Raw genomic sequence first — 16714 nt, forward strand, 5'->3', positions numbered from 1 at the left:
TGGTGGACGCTGTGTGTGGTGGACGCTGTGTGTGGTGGACGCCGCGTGTGGTGGACGCCGAGTGTGGTGGACGCTGCGTGTGGTGGATGCTGCGTGTGATGATGGACACTGCGTGTGGTGGACGCTGCGTGTGATGATGGATGCCGCGTGGTGGTGGACGCCGCGTGTGGTGGACACTGTCCGTGGTGGACGCTGCGTGGTGGTGGACACCGCGTGTGGTGGACACTGCGTGTGGTGAACGCTGCGTGAATGCTACCAGTGCCTGTGATGGACACTTGTAGCATTCACCACCCCCGGTGGTGGCGACAACGCCGCCTTGTGCTCACGGGCGAGGCCTGCGGTCGCCTTAGTCTCCCCAGTGGCGATGTTTACTACACACCGCACCAGGTACTCATTTGAGGCTGAGTCGACCTAGGGGAGGCCCAGATACCGGTTCAGATAATCGTCACCGGTGTTGGCTAACCGCTACACGACCGCTCCCCACACTAACACAGTCACTCACACACACACTCTAACACACACACACACTCTCACACACACACTAACACACCCACACACTAACACACTCACACACACTCACTCACACTAACACACTCACACACTAACACACACTCACACACACACTCACACTAACACACACACACTCAAACACACACACTCACACTCAAACACACACTCACACACTCACACACTCAACACACACACTCACACACACTCACACACACCTCACACACACACTACACACACTACACTAACACACACTAACACACTAACACACTCAAACACACAACACACACTCAAAACACACACTCACACACTAACACACTCACACTCAAACACTCACACACACACTCACACACTAACACACACTACAACAACAACAACCGCCATTCGCCACTAAGTGGCGGTGACGTCACCACGACGCTTGTGCCAGGCTATGTGCACCCTGAGGCCACGTGAAGTGTCGAACACCCGCTGGCAGGAGGTCACGGGGCATACCCAGGTGCCACGGGTCGACTGACTGAGATGACTGGCTGATGCACCACCTGTGCCCCCTACTGTGCCAACCTGCTGTGCTTTAACCACCCGGCGCTCCGCTCGTTGTTCTGAGCGTCGCTCCTCCGCCCTCCGTTGTTGTTGGAGGGCGACTACCTCCAACTGCCCAGTAGCATCCTTCACGAGCCTCCTCCACAGAGGCCGATCTTGACACCGCTGGTACCAGTCATCGGCAAGTCCACTCAGCTCCACGTCCTCCTGTACCACATCACTCCATCTCTTCTCTAGCCCGTGCCACGCCCGCTTAGCCCCCTCAATCCGGCCGAACAAAAGCTGTTTCGGCATGCGTTGGCTGGGCATGCGGGCTACATGACCCAGCTATCGCAGCCTTACCCGCCGGAGGAGCTCACCGATGGGACCTTGCCCAGATCTTTCAAGAATTTGTGAGCTCCTCACACAATCCAGTCTGGTTAAACCAGGATGGATCGTAGGCAGGCCAGCCTAAATGTTTCTAACCGGCGAAGATGTTCCATTAGGGGGGTCCACGTTTCGCAAGCGTAGAGAAGGGAGGGAATGACCGTGGCCGAGAAGACCTGAAGCTTAGTGCGGAGCGACAGACCAGGTAGCTTCCACACAGCGTTACGCAACCGATGAAAAGATATTGCCGCTCGAACTGATTCGGAGTGAGACCTCTGCTGTTAAACTGGAGCCAGTCATAAGCACACTGCCCAGGTATGGGAAACTCTCCACTCTCTCCACAACTGCCCCATCACCGATTGGGAGTTGTGGGGGTGGAGTGTCCGATGGTACAAAATACCCAGGCAGGTGCTTAGTTTTGGTGGGGCTGATGGTAAGGCCCCACCTCTTAGTGGCACGCTCCAGTCTCAGCAGCAGCGTCTCCAACTCCTCCTCTGACTGAGCAGCTATTACCAAATCATCAGCATACATAACGTGGTTGAGCAATAGGGGAGCCATCCCTTGACCGCACCCGGGCATCGATCAGCCTCCCATTATATCTGTACCATATGGAGATTCCCCCGGTACAGCTATTGAAGGCTTCATGAACTACGTGGTCAAAATAGATGTTAAATAATGTGGGAGCCAGAGGACATCCCTGTCGCACCCCAAGGTGTACAGGGAATGGCTCTGACTCCCGGCCACGTAGTTTTACCCGGGCCCGCTCACCATCATGAAGGTCCTTAATGATCGTGAGCAGAGGGTCAGGTACTCCAAAAGCACGAAGAACGACCCAGAGCCCAGGCCTACTGATGGTATCATAGGCCTTGACCAGGTCAATAAAGCAGAGATGTAGGTCTTGTTGGAATTCCCTACACCTCTGCTGTAGCAGACGGACAGAAAATATGACATCTGTGCAGGACCGCCCTTTCCTGAAACCGCATTGGGGCTCCGCAAGCCTCTCCTCAGCGTGCCTGGCAAGGCGATGCTGAATAATCCTTGCCAGGACCTTTCCCGGCACACTGAGGAGTGAGATGCCCCTGTAGTTGTTACAGTCTGTGCGGTCCCCCTTCTTAAAGAGGGGGACCACCAGGGCATCCTTCCAATCCTGCGGAACCCGTCCAGTGGTTCAGACCGTTGTTATGATGTCATATAGGGCAGTCTGTGCACAAACGCCACCCTCCCTCAGCATTTCGCTTGGGAGATCATCTCTGCCCGCTGCCTTTCCTGGTCTCAGACTCCGGATCGCCTTCAGTACTCCTCAACAGATGGCACCTCAGCCAGCCACTCACAGGGGGTGACTTCTTCCAATATTTGAGGCACCGCAGCCTCAGTAGGGTCATCCTCACTTTGTGCCACGATGTTTTCCTGACTGAGGATTTTCCCTCCCCCAGGACCTCACAGAAATGCTCAGCAAATCTGCAAACATGTTCCTGGGGGTCGGAGATTGGATCACCGTTTTTTCCCCTAATGATGGTAATAGGTGTGGCGCTGCAGGTTACTTTTTTGATGGAGTTAAATAGAGATTTGTGATCACGGGCCACTGAGGCAGACTCCATCTCCTCAGCAACCCGCGACCACCACCCATCCTTGCAGCGCCTCACGGCTCTCCGAACCTCCGAGCGAAGGCTGCGGTAAGCCTCCTCATTCTCTGACGTGGGATTCTGTAGCCGATGACAGTGGGCCTGTCGCTTTTTCTCAACCATCCTCAACACCTCCTCTGTCAGCCAGGGTCTCTGGGGAGGTCTGGACCACGTACCCAAAGCAGCCATTGCAGCTGCATGAGTCACAGTCCTAAACCTCGCCCATTTACCCTCGACATCAGGAGGAGTCGGGGACGATGCCAATCCCAGCCGCAAGCGATGATGAAATTCTCGCTTGTAACTTTCATCAGATAACTGAGACCAGGCCACTTTAGGTCGGAATGAGATCCTGGGTGTACACCCACCACCGGAGTAGAAGAATGGCAGGCGCATCTTACAGATGACTAGTCGATGGTCAGAGGGCAGATCAGCTCCACGGTAGGTCCTGGTGTCAAGGACATGGGCTCGCATCCGCTGGTCCGTCACTATGTAGTCCAGCAGATGTTCTTGCTTGGACCCGGCATGCATCCATGATGTTGTGTGGATGCGCCGATGCCGGAACAGCGTGTTGGTAATTACAAGCCCATGGGCTGCACAAAAATCTAGCAGCCTCCTACCGTTGTTATTGAGCTGATCTGGCCCATGCCCTCCAATCACTCCAGACCAGGTGCCAGTGGCATGACCAAATCGGGCATTGAAGTCACCCAACATGATGACTCTATCCCGAGGGGCCACTTTAGCCAGCACCTGTGACAGGAGGTCATAGAAGGCATCTGACTCATCGGCTTTGCCTGCATCCCTCCACGGATGTTCATCTTCGGTGGGGGCATAAGTAACTACGACCACCATTCCTCGCCTCCGGTTGATGGGAAGGCGAGCCCAAAGTAGCCTGGGGCTTACAGCTTCCCAAACCTCACCGCCACGCTCCCACGCCCCCTTCATTCTTTTGTTCAAAAGAAGAGCCACACCCTGTTGTTTGGCAGTGTGCTGCCCCGAGTAGAGGACTGTCCACCCCTCATGGTGGCAGGAGCCAGAGCCGGTCCACCGGACCTCCTGAATGCCGCATAGATCCAGGCGGTACCGGTCCAGCTCCCGACAGAGGAGTGGCAGCCTCTCCTCCGCAGTGAGCGTTCGAACATTCCACATGGCAACCCGTAGTGGCTTTTCGTTGTTTCTGGAGGAGCCCCGAGGGTGGATATTCAATTTCCTGGCTCCGCCAATTGGGGTTTGGCCAGGAGACGTCATAGACACCTGGCCCCCCGGGGCCTCCGGCACAAGCTTATTAGTTACATGTTTCAGTTTAACTCGTGGTTTCGTGGTAATTAATTGAAGGTGGAGGGGTTACCAGCCCCTCGCACCCATCCAGAGCCCCCGTTTAGCCCCTGTGGTGGACACATATGCCATGAGGGGAGAAGCCAATCAAAATTGGATCTCCCCCCACAGCACTGTCCACGACAGAGTTGCCCGTCCGGCACCGCACTAACACACTAACACACACACTAACACACACACACTCACACACACTGACACACTCACACACACACTCACACACACTCACACACTAACACACTCAAACACACTCTCACACTCAAACACACTCAAACACTAACACACACTCACACACACACTCACACACACACACTCACACACACTAACACACTAACACACTCACACACTCACACACTGACACACACACACTCACACACTCACACTCACTCACCTTCTTGCGCACTCCCTCCTGGGTGCTCGAGAGCTTGAGCAGCACGGGCGGCAGGAACTTGGAGATGACGTTCTGCAGCTCCTCGTCAGTCTCCGCCAGGCCCAGCCTCAGGAACACCCTCTCCAGCTGGTCTGCAGAGACAAAGATCAACCCCGCGGTGTGGCCTTTTAACGGACTGCCGTCGGCGAGCGCCTATTAAGGCCGGCACGGCACGGCGCGACACGCGAATGGGCGGGCCGCCAAGCCAGGGCGGCACCACGGCCAGTCACATGGGCGGCACCACGGCCAGTCACATGGGCGGCACCACGGCCAGTCACACGGGCGGCACCACGGCCAGTCACGTGGGCGGCACCACGGCCAGTCACATGGGCGGCACCACGGCCAGTCACACGGGCGGCACCACGGCCAGTCACATGGGCGGCACCACGGCCAGTCACATGGGCGGCACCACGGCCAGTCACGTGGGCGGCACCACGGCCAGTCACACGGGCGGCACCACGGCCAGTCACGTGGGCGGCACCACGGCCAGTCACATGGGCGGCACCACGGCCAGTCACATGGGCGGCACCACGGCCAGTCACACGGGCGGCACCACGGCCAGTCACATGGGTGGCACCACGGCCAGTCACATGGGCGGCACCACGGCCAGTCACACGGGCGGCTTCGCCTTCCTCGTGTCGACGTTTGACACGCTGCTGCACCCCCTCCAGCTGGCCCACGAAGACCCCTCCAGCGCCCAACCGCGCGCCCCTTAGCAGACCGCCGGAGCGAGCGCCGTCAGCGAGCGAGGGCGCGGACAGACAGGTGGCCCGGCGCCGCGGCGGCCTTCGTCTCCCTCGTGCCGGCGACGTTTGACGCGCCTCTCCGCCGCCGGTCTAGAAAGAGCAACCACCCAGCGTAGCCTTGGACAGACTGCGGGGGGGGGGGGGGGGGGGGGCAGGCGCTGCCGGCGATCGCCCGCTGAGGCCGGCACGGTACGGCACGAGCGGGGGGAGGGGGGGTGGGACGCGGTCGCCAGTCCGGCACCCACGTCCGGGCGTTGATTCCCCGGCGGCGGTGGCGTCCGGCCGCGCCGCACCGGGCACCCGATTAGCGGTGGATCGCCCCGGCGGGACGCGTCCGATGCCCTCGCACATCCACGGGAAATTGACGGCGTTTTTTATTTTTTTACTTTTAGTAAGTCTAAGCGCTTTGTTTTGGTTTTTTCCCCCTCCCCCCCCCCCCACCACCCCCCCCCCCCCCCCCCGCAAAGGAAACTCACGAAAAGGCAATAAACAAACAGGCCGTTTGCAGAACGAACACGTGACGTGGGATCATTTGGAGAAGCGAAAGCGAGAGGGAATCGAGAGGGAATCGAAAGTGAGAGGGAATCGAAATGACGCAGAGCGCGGGGGTTTTAAAACTGCCACGGCCACCGGTGGGGGTGGGGGTGGTGCGTGGGGTGGTGTGTGGGGTGGTGTGTGGGGTGGTGCGTGGGGGTGGTGCGTGGGGTGGTGTGTGGGGTGGTGCGTGGGGGTGGTGCGTGGGGGTGGTGCGTGGGGGTGGTGCGTGGGGGTGGTGCGTGGGTTGGTGCGCGGGGTGGTGCGTGGGGTGGTGCAGGCGGTGGTGCGTGGGGTGGTGCGTGGGGGTGGTGCGTGGGGTGATGCAGGCGGTGGTGCGTTGGGTGGTGCGACGTTGGCTGCCCCCCTGCTCGCTCGCGTTCGTGTTCCCGATCCACATCCCAGCGCCAGATGATCCCCGCACTTTCAAGGGCCCCGCGCTAAACGCTTTCAAGCTATCAATTCAATTCCCGTTCAGTGATTCTGCACTTGCTCTATTACTATAGTACTATACCGCCTTCGACTTTTACGAACGAGCGATTTGTCGTGTTATCTGTCTGTATAGCAAATTGAAAAATTACAATTACTTCACCGTGCAAGTTAAAAAAAAGATTCGTGTTTTAATATTCACGTATTTTTATTTCATTCAGGGCCCCTTCATAACAAACGCTACGGGTCCCCGCGACGGCTACATCCGGCGCTGCCGCATCCGCGTTACAAACAAACGCCGCGTTTCCCCCAATACGTCCGTCGCGTTCCCATCAACACGGCGGCGATGGCGGCGGCGGCGGCGTTTTAGGAGAACGGACCGTGAACACCGGCACGATGACCGGCTGAGCCGGAAAAAAAAGATTCATATTTTAAAAAATTCACGGATCGCTTCATGGAACCGTCCGCGGAACCGCACGGGTTTCTGCGGAGAGCGTTTGTCTTCCCGGCGGTGCGACCCGCGGGCCCGCCAATGCGACCCGCAGGCCCGCCAATGCGACCCGCGGGCCCGCCAATGCGACCCGCGGGCCCGCGGCAGAGCTCGCCGCCATCCGGAGGCACGCGCCGAGGTGACCGGCGCCCTCGCGTGCGGGACCCTCCAGATTTTTCCCCCCCCCCCCCCCCGCCCCCTCCACGTTTGGAATCAACGTCGGGCGCTTCGAAGTTGTTTGTCCGCTGCTGTAAATGTCCACGCGATAAGCCACCTTCATTGCGCTATCGTTTTTGAGGGGCCAGGTCACTTCTGAAACAAGAGCCATACGATAGCTCAGTGGGCCTCACCTGGTTGGAATAAAAAAAAGTTTTGATGGATAAGATTATTCGTAAGAAGAAGGCACCTTGCATATGCCCCACTAAGAATGTTCGGCATGAGCCGAGTTTTTATTTATTATTATTATTGCAAAGCGAGACTCGCCCCCTTCCTCCGATTAGGGACTTTCCACCGGTTAAGAGTGAACTTGATCCAATCCGAGATGGAGGTCAACCCCAACGCTCTTTGGACGTGATCTCCGAACAGACTGGTGGTGGGCCAAGTGGGTTAGTGCATGCGAACCCACACCACCAGCCAAGGGTGATATTAAACAAAAAAAATAAACATACGCTTTGCTGGCATTCCAAGCCAGTCTGATCCGACACCAATCCGGCACATCGGCAACGGGCGAGTTTTGATGGTACTTCTTTGCGGACTACCGTCATTACTTTATCACCCCCCCCCCCCCCCCCAAGCTGTGTCGCGACCGTGGTATCGGAGCCAGACGTGGTGGGGCCTCAAGACAACTTCGTGGGAACTCCCGTTCGCCCGTCCGCTCGCTAACCCGCCCGTCCGCTCGCTAGCCCGCCTGCCAGCCCGCTCGCCCACCCGCCCACCCGCCCGCTCGCTAGCCCGCCCGCCTGCTAGCCCGCCCGCCCGCCCGCTCGCTAGCCCGCCCGCCCGCTAGCCCGCCACCCCCGACCCTCACCCCGAGCGGCAAAACAAGAGAAGCGTTGCGCCAAACGACGCGAGCGGAGAAGTTGCGGGGGGCTCTTTTGCCCATCGGCGGAGCGGGCACCCAGTGACCAGGACAGTGACATTTAGAAATTCACCTATTTGCAATGAGAAAACGTGGCGTGCATTTGTGCCATTCCTTCACGTAGAGTCCTGGTCACAAAAGCACCGTTTGTGGGGAATAATAGCCATTCTCTATACTTTTTAGGCATAAGCAATTAGGACAGAACACTTACTACCCAGTGACAAAAATCGCGTTACACAGTGTAATGGATGCTGCTGCAGTGTTCCCCGATGCTCACCCACGTAAACCCTGCAGCAGCCTACAACGCCTGTGTATGCACCGTCGGTGGTCGCCCGTCCAAAAACACCGTCCAGCCTCAACCCACGCTTAGCTTCCAATACTTTGCGGAGATCGGGGCACATGCCGGGCGATTTGGTCATCGTGGGTGGAAATTCCACATTCCCATGCCGGGTGCCGGCCCGTGCGAAAGACGACGCCGGACAACGACGACGACGACGTGGTCGTCCGGCGTTATCCTCTCGCCCTTCCGCGAAGCGTCACTTGTTTTGTGACAACCTCGGACGGATCAGAACGATGATTGACCCCGGGCAGCCCAGCTCGGTGCTACCACGGCAGGGTCACGCCTACCACCTAGGGACGCGCGAGGAGGCTTGTTACACACACACACGCAGGCGGTGTGCGATGACAGCGGCTGAAAGAGCTCCGAAGCAAGAGAGAGGCTGCGGTGGGCCAACGGGTTGTACTCTGCAAGGTTGCCTTTGCTCTGCGGGTGCGCGTGTCAAGACGACGAGAAGTGAGAAAGCGGTGGTGCAGCGGTCAGCGCTACCGCTGACGCTCGGAGCCCCGGCGACACGAGTTTGAGTCCCACAACACCGGTGGCGATAATCGGAACCGGTCGTGGGCCTCCCCCCCAGGTCGACTCGGCCTCAAATGAGCACACCTGGTGCGGTGTGTAGTAAACGTCGCGAATAGGGAGACAAAGGCGGCCGGGCGTGGTGCCGGCCACCCACCCCCTCGTGTGCCGTTCCGGCCTTCATAGGGTGCTCGCTAACAGCACTTGCCCCTACAGTCTGTTAAGGCTACACGGGGTGAAACTTTGTTTTTGTCAAGATGACAGCATTGCAGTAGCGAGAAGTCCCAATCTCCGTGCAGGGACTTTCCAGGTGAAATATTTAAATAAATACGTGGTACTATTGAAACCTCCGATTAGCCCTGGTTGACCTCGGACGGAGCGAAACAAGTTTAACATACGTACGTACATAATATCTGAAGTGTCGGTCATCGTTATCAACATCGGCCATGCCCAATCCACTGCTGGATGAGGACCCCTTCCCTTAAATCATTGTTTAGGAGGCCTGGCAATTAAATGCACGGGAACTTTCCGTTTCACTGCTGCCCATGGACTCACTAACACTGATACCCATGAACTCACTAACACTGCTACCTATAGACCCACTAACACTGCTACCCGTAGACTCACTAACACTGCTACCCATAGACTCACTAACACTGCTACCCATAGACTCACTAACACTGCTACCCATAGACTCACTAACACTGCTACCTATAGACCCACTAACACTGCTACCCGTAGACTCACTAACACTGCTACCCATAGACTCACTAACACTGGTACCCATGGAATCACTAACACTGCTACCTATAGACTCCGTAACACTGCTACCCATAAACTCACTAACACTGCTACCCATAGACTCACTAACACTGCTACCTATAGACCCACTAACACTGCTACCCGTAGACTCACTAACACTGCTACCCATAGACTCATTAACACTGGTACCCATGGAATCACTAACACTGCTACCTATAGACTCACTAACACTGCTACCCATGGACTCACTAACACTGCTACCCATGGACTCACTAACACTGCTACCCATAGACTCACTAACACTGCAACCCATATACTCACTAACACTGCTACCCATAGACTCACTAACACTGCTACCTATAGACCCACTAACACTGCTACCCATAGACTCACTAACACTGCTACCCATAGACTCACTATCACTGCTACCCATGGACTCACTAACACTGCAACCCATATACTCACTAACACTGCTACCCATAGACTCACTAACACTGCTACCTATAGACCCACTAACACTGCTACCCATAGACTCACTAACACTGATACCCATAGACTAACTAACACTGCTACCCATGGACTCACTAACACTGCTACCCATAGACTCACTAACACTGCTACCCATAGACTCACTAACACTGCTACCCATAGACTCACTAACACTGCTACCCATAGACCCACTAACACTGCTACCCATAGACTCACTAACACTGCTACCCATAGACTCACTAACACTGCTACCCATAGACTTACTAACACTGCTACCCATAGACTCACTAACACTGCTACCCATAGACTCACTAACACTGCTACCCATAGACTCACTAACACTGCTATCCATAGACCCACACATCTACCCATGATTGGAAGGACCCAGCAGCTGTTTGCAAGCTGCGGGGTTTCGCAACGGATTTCCGCAATGAGTGCGCGACCAGTGAACGAACGACAGAGGGAGAGAGGGAAAGACACTAGGAGTGAGACAGACAAGGGGGAGAGACAATGGAGAGAGACAAGGGGAGGGAGAGAGACAGGGGAGAGAGACAGGGGAGAGAGACAATGGAGAGAGACAATGAGAGCGACAGGGGAGAGAGACAGGGGAGAGAGCCAAGGGAGAGAGAGACAATGGGAGATAAACAAGGGAGAGAGACAATGGGAGAGAGACAAGGGAGAGAGACAGGGGAGAGAGACAGGAGAGAGAGACAGGGGAGAGGGGGGAGAGAGACAATGGGAGAGAGACAAGGGAGAGAGACAGGGGAGAGAGACAGGGGAGAGAGGGGAGAGAGACAAGGGAGAGAGACAGGGGAACGAGACAGGGGAGAGAGACAGGGGACAGAGACCGGGGAGACAGGGGAGAGAGACAAGGGAGAGAGACAGGGGACAGAGACAGGGGAGAGATACAGGGGAGAGAGACAGGGGAGAGAGACAGGGGAGAGAGCCAGGGGAGAGAGACAGGGGAGTGAGACAGAGGAGTGAGACAAGGGAGAGAGACAGGGGAGTGAGACAAGGGAGAGAGACAGGGGAGTGAGACAGAGGAGAGAGACAGGGGAAAGAGACTGGGGAGAGAGACAAGGGAGAGAGACAGGGGAGACAGGGGAGAGAGACAAGGGAGTGAGACAGGGGAGAGAGACAAGGGAGAGAGACAAGGGAGAGAGACAGGGGAGAGAGACAGGGGAGAGAGACAAGGGAGTGAGACAGGGGAGAGAGACAGGGGAGAGAGACAGGGGAGAGAGACAGGGGAGAGAGACAGGGGAGGGAGACAGGGGAGTGAGACAGGGGAGAGAGACAGGGGAGAGAGACAGGGGAGAGAGACAAGGGAGAGAGACAAGGGAGAGAGGGGAGAGAGACAGGGGAGAGAGACAAGGGAGAGAGACAAGGAAGAGAGGGGAGAGAGACAAGGGAGAGAGGGGAGAGAGACAGGGGAGACAGGGGAGAGAGACAGGGGAGAGAGACAGGGGAGAGAGACAAGGGAGAGAGACAAGGGAGAGAGACAAGGGAGAGAGACAGGGGAGAGAGACAAGGGAGAGAGACAAGGGAGAGAGGGGAGAGAGACAAGGGAGAGACACAAGGGAGAGAGACAGGGGAGAGACACAGGGGAGAGAGACAGGGGAGAGACACAAGGGAGAGAGACAGGGGAGAGAGACAGGGGAGAGAGACAAGGGAGAGAGACAGGGGAGAGAGACAGGGGAGAGAGACAGGGGAGAGAGATAAGGGAGAGAGGGGAGAGACACAGGGGAGAGAGACAAGGGAGAGAGACAAGGGAGAGAGGGGAGAGAGACAAGGGAGAGAGGGGAGAGAGACAGGGGAGAGAGACAAGGGAGAGAGACAAGGAAGAGAGGGGAGAGAGACAAGGGAGAGAGACAAGGGAGAGAGGGGAGAGAGACAGGGGAGACAGGGGAGAGACAGGGGAGAGAGACAATGGAGAATGGAGAGAGACAGGGGAGAGAGACAGGGGAGAGACACAGGGGAGAGAGACAGGGGAGAGAGACAGGGGAGAGACACAGGGGAGAGAGACAAGGGAGAGAGACAAGGGAGAGAGGGGAGAGAGACAAGGGAGAGATACAGGGGAGAGACACAGGGGAGAGAGACAGGGGGGAGACACAAGGGAGAGAGACAGGGGAGAGAGACAGGGGAGAGAGACAAGGGAGAGAGACAGGGGAGAGAGACAGGGGAGAGAGACAATGGAGAGACAGGGGAGAGACACAGGGGAGAGAGACAAGGGAGAGAGACAATGGAGGAGAATGGAGAGGGCTGAATGAGGAGAGGCAAGAGGGAGCGAGAGAGCGAGAGCCGGGAGAGTTAAGGGAGAGCAGGAAGAGTTACGGGAGAGTGAAGGTAGAGCCGGGAGAGAGAGAGAGCCGGGAGAGTGAAGGGAGAGCGAGAGAGAGCCATGAGAGAATGAAGACGCAGGGAGAGAGCAGAGAGAGAGCGCTGAGAGAGAGGCGAGTGCAGGACCGATCTGCTGCGTGTGGCAGTGACACGGGACGCGTGAGAGACGCAGAGCGAAGGCGATGACGAGAGAGAGAGAGGAGAGAGAGGAGAGAGATGAGAGAGATGGGCAGGCTGACGACTCACTGAGCTCATCCTGTGCAGCCATGACTTTCCTCCTCTGTGCGCGAGACCACAATGCACAGCGGCACCAGCTGACGCCCGCACCACGTGCCACGGGCGAGCGCTGCGGTGCCGCCACTGTCAGTCAGTGACACTACAGTACCACTACAGTGCCACTACAGTGTCACTGTAGTGGTACTGTAGTGGTACTGTAGTGACACTGTAGTTGTACTGTAGTGACACTGTAGTGGCACTACAGTGCCACTACAGCGACACTACAGTACCACTACAGTGACACTACAGTGACACTACAGTACCACTACAGTACCACTACAGTGACACTACAGTACCACTACAGTACCACTACAGTGACACTACAGTACCACTACAGTGTCACTGTAGTGGTACTGTAGTGACACTACAGTACCACTACAGTGTCACTGTAGTGGTACTGTAGTGGTACTGTAGTGACACTGTAGTTGTACTGTAGTGACACTGTAGTGACACTACAGTGACACTACAGTGTCACTGTAGTGGTACTGTAGTGGTACTGTAGTGACACTGTAGTTGTACTGTAGTGACACTGTAGTGACACTACAGTACCACTACAGTGTCACTACAGTGTCACTGTAGTGGTACTGTAGTGACACTACAGTACCACTACAGTACCACTACAGTGACACTACAGTACCACTACAGTGACACTACAGTACCACTCCAGTACCACTACAGTGACACTACAGTACCACTACAGTACCACTACAGTGACACTACAGTACCACTACAGTATCACTGCATCACAGCTACTGTCAGTATCACTGCATCACAGCTACTGTCAGTATCACTGCATCACAGCTACTGTCAGTGTCAATGCATCACAGCTACTGTCAGTGTCACTGCATCACAGCTACTGTCAGTGTCACTGCATCACAGCTACTGTCAGTATCACTGCATCGCAGCTACTGTCAGTATCACTGCATCACACATACTGTCAGTATCACTGCATCACAGCTACTGTCAGTGTCACTGCATCACAGCTACTGTCAGTGTCACTGCATCACAGCTACTGTCAGTATCACTGCATCACAGCTACTGTCAGTGCCACTGCATCACAGCTACTGTCAGTGTCACTGCATCACAGCTACTCTCAATATCACTGCATCACAGCTACTGTCAGTGTCACTGCATCACAGCTACTGTCAGTGTCACTGCATCACAGCTACTGTCATTGTCACTGCATCACAGCTACTGTCAGTGTCACTGCATCACAGCTACTGTCAGTGTCACTGCATCACAGCTACTGTCAGTATCACTGCATCACAGCTACTGTCAGTGTCACTGCATCACAGCTACTGTCAGTGTCACTGCATCACAGCTACTCTCAGTGTCACTGCATCACAGCTACTGTCAGTGTCACTGCATCACAGCTACTGTCAGTGTCACTGCATCACAGCTACTGTCAGTGTTACTGCATCACAGCTACTGTCAGTGTCACTGCATCACAGCTACTGTCAGTGTCACTGCATCACAGCTACTGTCAGTGTCACTGCATCACAGCTACTGTCAGTGTCACTGTAATACAGCTACTGTCAGTGTCACTGCATCAGAGCTACTGTCAGTGTCACTGCATCACAGTTACTGTCAGTGTCACTGCATCACAGCTACTGTCAGTGTCACTGCATCACAGCTACTGACAGTGTCACTGCATCACAGCTACTGTCAGTGTCACTGCATCACAGCTACTGTCAGTGTCACTGCATCAGAGCTACTGTCAGTGTCACTGCATCACAGCTACTGTCAGTGTCACTGCATCACAGCTACTGTCAGTGTTACTGCATCACAGCTACTGTCAGTGTCACTGCATCACAGCTACTGTCAGTATCACTGCATCACAGCTACTGTCAGTGTCACTGCATCACAGCTACTGTCAGTGTCACTGCATCACAGCTACTGTCAGTGTCACTGCATCACAGCTACTGTCAGTGTCACTGCATCAGAGCTACTGTCAGTGTCACTGCATCACAGCTACTGTCAGTGTCACTGCATCACAGCTACTGTCAGTGTTACTGCATCACAGCTACTGTCAGTGTCACTGCATCACAGCTACTGTCAGTGTCACTGCATCACAGCTACTGTCAGTGTCACTGCATCACAGCTACTGTCAGTGTCACTGCAACACAGCTACTGTCAGTGTCACTGCATCACAGCTACTGTCAGTGTCACTGCATCACAGCTACTGTCAGTGTCACTGCAACACAGCTACTGTCAGTGTCACTGCATCACAGCTACTGTCAGTGTCACTGCATCACAGCTACTGTCAGTGTCACTGCAACACAGCTACTGTCAGTGTCACTGCATCACAGCTACTGTCAGTGTCACTGCATCACAGCTACTGTCAGTGTCACTGCATCACAGCTACTGTCAGTGTCACTGCATCACAGCTACTGTCAGTATCACTGCATCACAGCTGCTGTCAGTGTCACTGCAACACAGCTACTGTCAGTGTCACTGCATCACAGCTACTGTCAGTTTCACTGCAACACAGCTACTGTCAGTGTCACTGCATCACAGCTACTGTCAGTGTCACTGCATCACAGCTACTGTCAGTGTCACTGCATCACAGCTACTGTCAGTGTCACTGCAACACAGCTACTGTCAGTGTCACTGCAACACAGCTACTGTCAGTGTCACTGCATCACAGCTACTGTCAGTGTCACTGCATCACAGCTACTCTCAGTGTCACTGCACCACAGCTACTGTCAGTGTCACTGCACCACAGCTACTGTCAGTGTCACTGCAACACAGCTACTGTCAGTTTCACTGTAACACAGCTACTGTCAGTGTCACTGCATCACAGCTACTGTCAGTGTCACTGCATCACAGCTACTGTCAGTGTCACTGCATCACAGCTACTGTCAGTGTCACTGCATCACAGCTACTGTCAGTGTCACTGCATCACAGCTACTGTCAGTGTCACTGCATCACAGCTACTCTCAGTGTCACTGCATCACAGCTACTGTCAGTGTCACTGCATCACAGCTACTGTCAGTGTCACTGCATCACAGCTACTGTCAGTGTCACTGCATCACAGCTACTGTCAGTGTCACTGCATCACAGCTACTGTCAATGTCACTGCATCACAGCTACTGTCAGTGTCACTGCATCACAGCTACTGTCAGTGTCACCGCATCACAGCTACTGTCAGTGTCACTGCATCACAGCTACTGTCAGTATCACTGCATCACAGCTACTGTCAGTGTCACTGCATCACAGTTACTGTCAGTGTCACTGCATCACAGCTACTGTCAGTATCACTGCATCACAGCTACTGTCAGTATCACTGCATCACAGCTACTGTCAGTGTCACTGCATCACAGCCACTGTCAGTATCACTGCATCACAGCTACTGTCATTGTCACTGCATCACAGCTACTGTCAGTGTCACTGCATCACAGCTACTGTCAGTGTCACCGCATCACAGCTACTGTCAGTGTCACTGCATCACAGCTACAGTACCGCTACTCTCAGTGTCACTGCATCACAGCTACAGTACCACTACTGTCAGTATCACTGCATCACCGCTACAGTACCGCTACTGTCAGTGCCAATGCGATGCGCCCCGCGGTTGATTGCCCAGGGGTTGGCGGGTCACGTGGAGATTTCGTTACACTCCTGAAACTCCCCACGCCACCGGCAGATGGCGGTGCAGGACAGCAGATGGCGTTCTTGAATCCGTCTGTGCGGAGAAGGCTTTTGCGCCCGTTATGCACGACGCTCGCCTTATTTACACCAAAGCATGCCCGTCAACTTCTTATTACAGACCAACTCAGACCTTATTCATCACCCGCGTGCCCCTTATGAATCTCAACGTTCATCCTATACACTACACTATACACTACTATACACTACACTACACCACACACTACACTACTGAACACCTGTCAACCCCTTGTCGGTGCCTATTATAGACCAACTCAGAA

General features: G+C 55.2%; 1 protein-coding gene across 1 annotated transcript in view; it reads right to left on the reverse strand.

The window, feature by feature from the left end:
- The window catches only part of ECPAS (Ecm29 proteasome adaptor and scaffold), a 134960-nt gene extending 122060 nt beyond the window's left edge, over positions 1-12900 (reverse strand). Inside the window, 2 exon segments of the mRNA XM_076071678.1 lie at positions 4756-4886; positions 12759-12900. Coding sequence (XP_075927793.1) covers positions 4756-4886; positions 12759-12780 — 153 coding nt within the window. The 5' untranslated portion in view covers positions 12781-12900.
- Positions 12901-16714: the final 3814 nt, after the last annotated feature.

Source organism: Petromyzon marinus, chromosome 1 (genome assembly GCF_048934315.1).
Source record: "Petromyzon marinus isolate PM22_M1 ecotype Great Lakes invasive population chromosome 1, UKy_Petmar_22M1.pri1.0, whole genome shotgun sequence".
Classification (NCBI taxonomy): domain Eukaryota; kingdom Metazoa; phylum Chordata; class Hyperoartia; order Petromyzontiformes; family Petromyzontidae; genus Petromyzon; species Petromyzon marinus.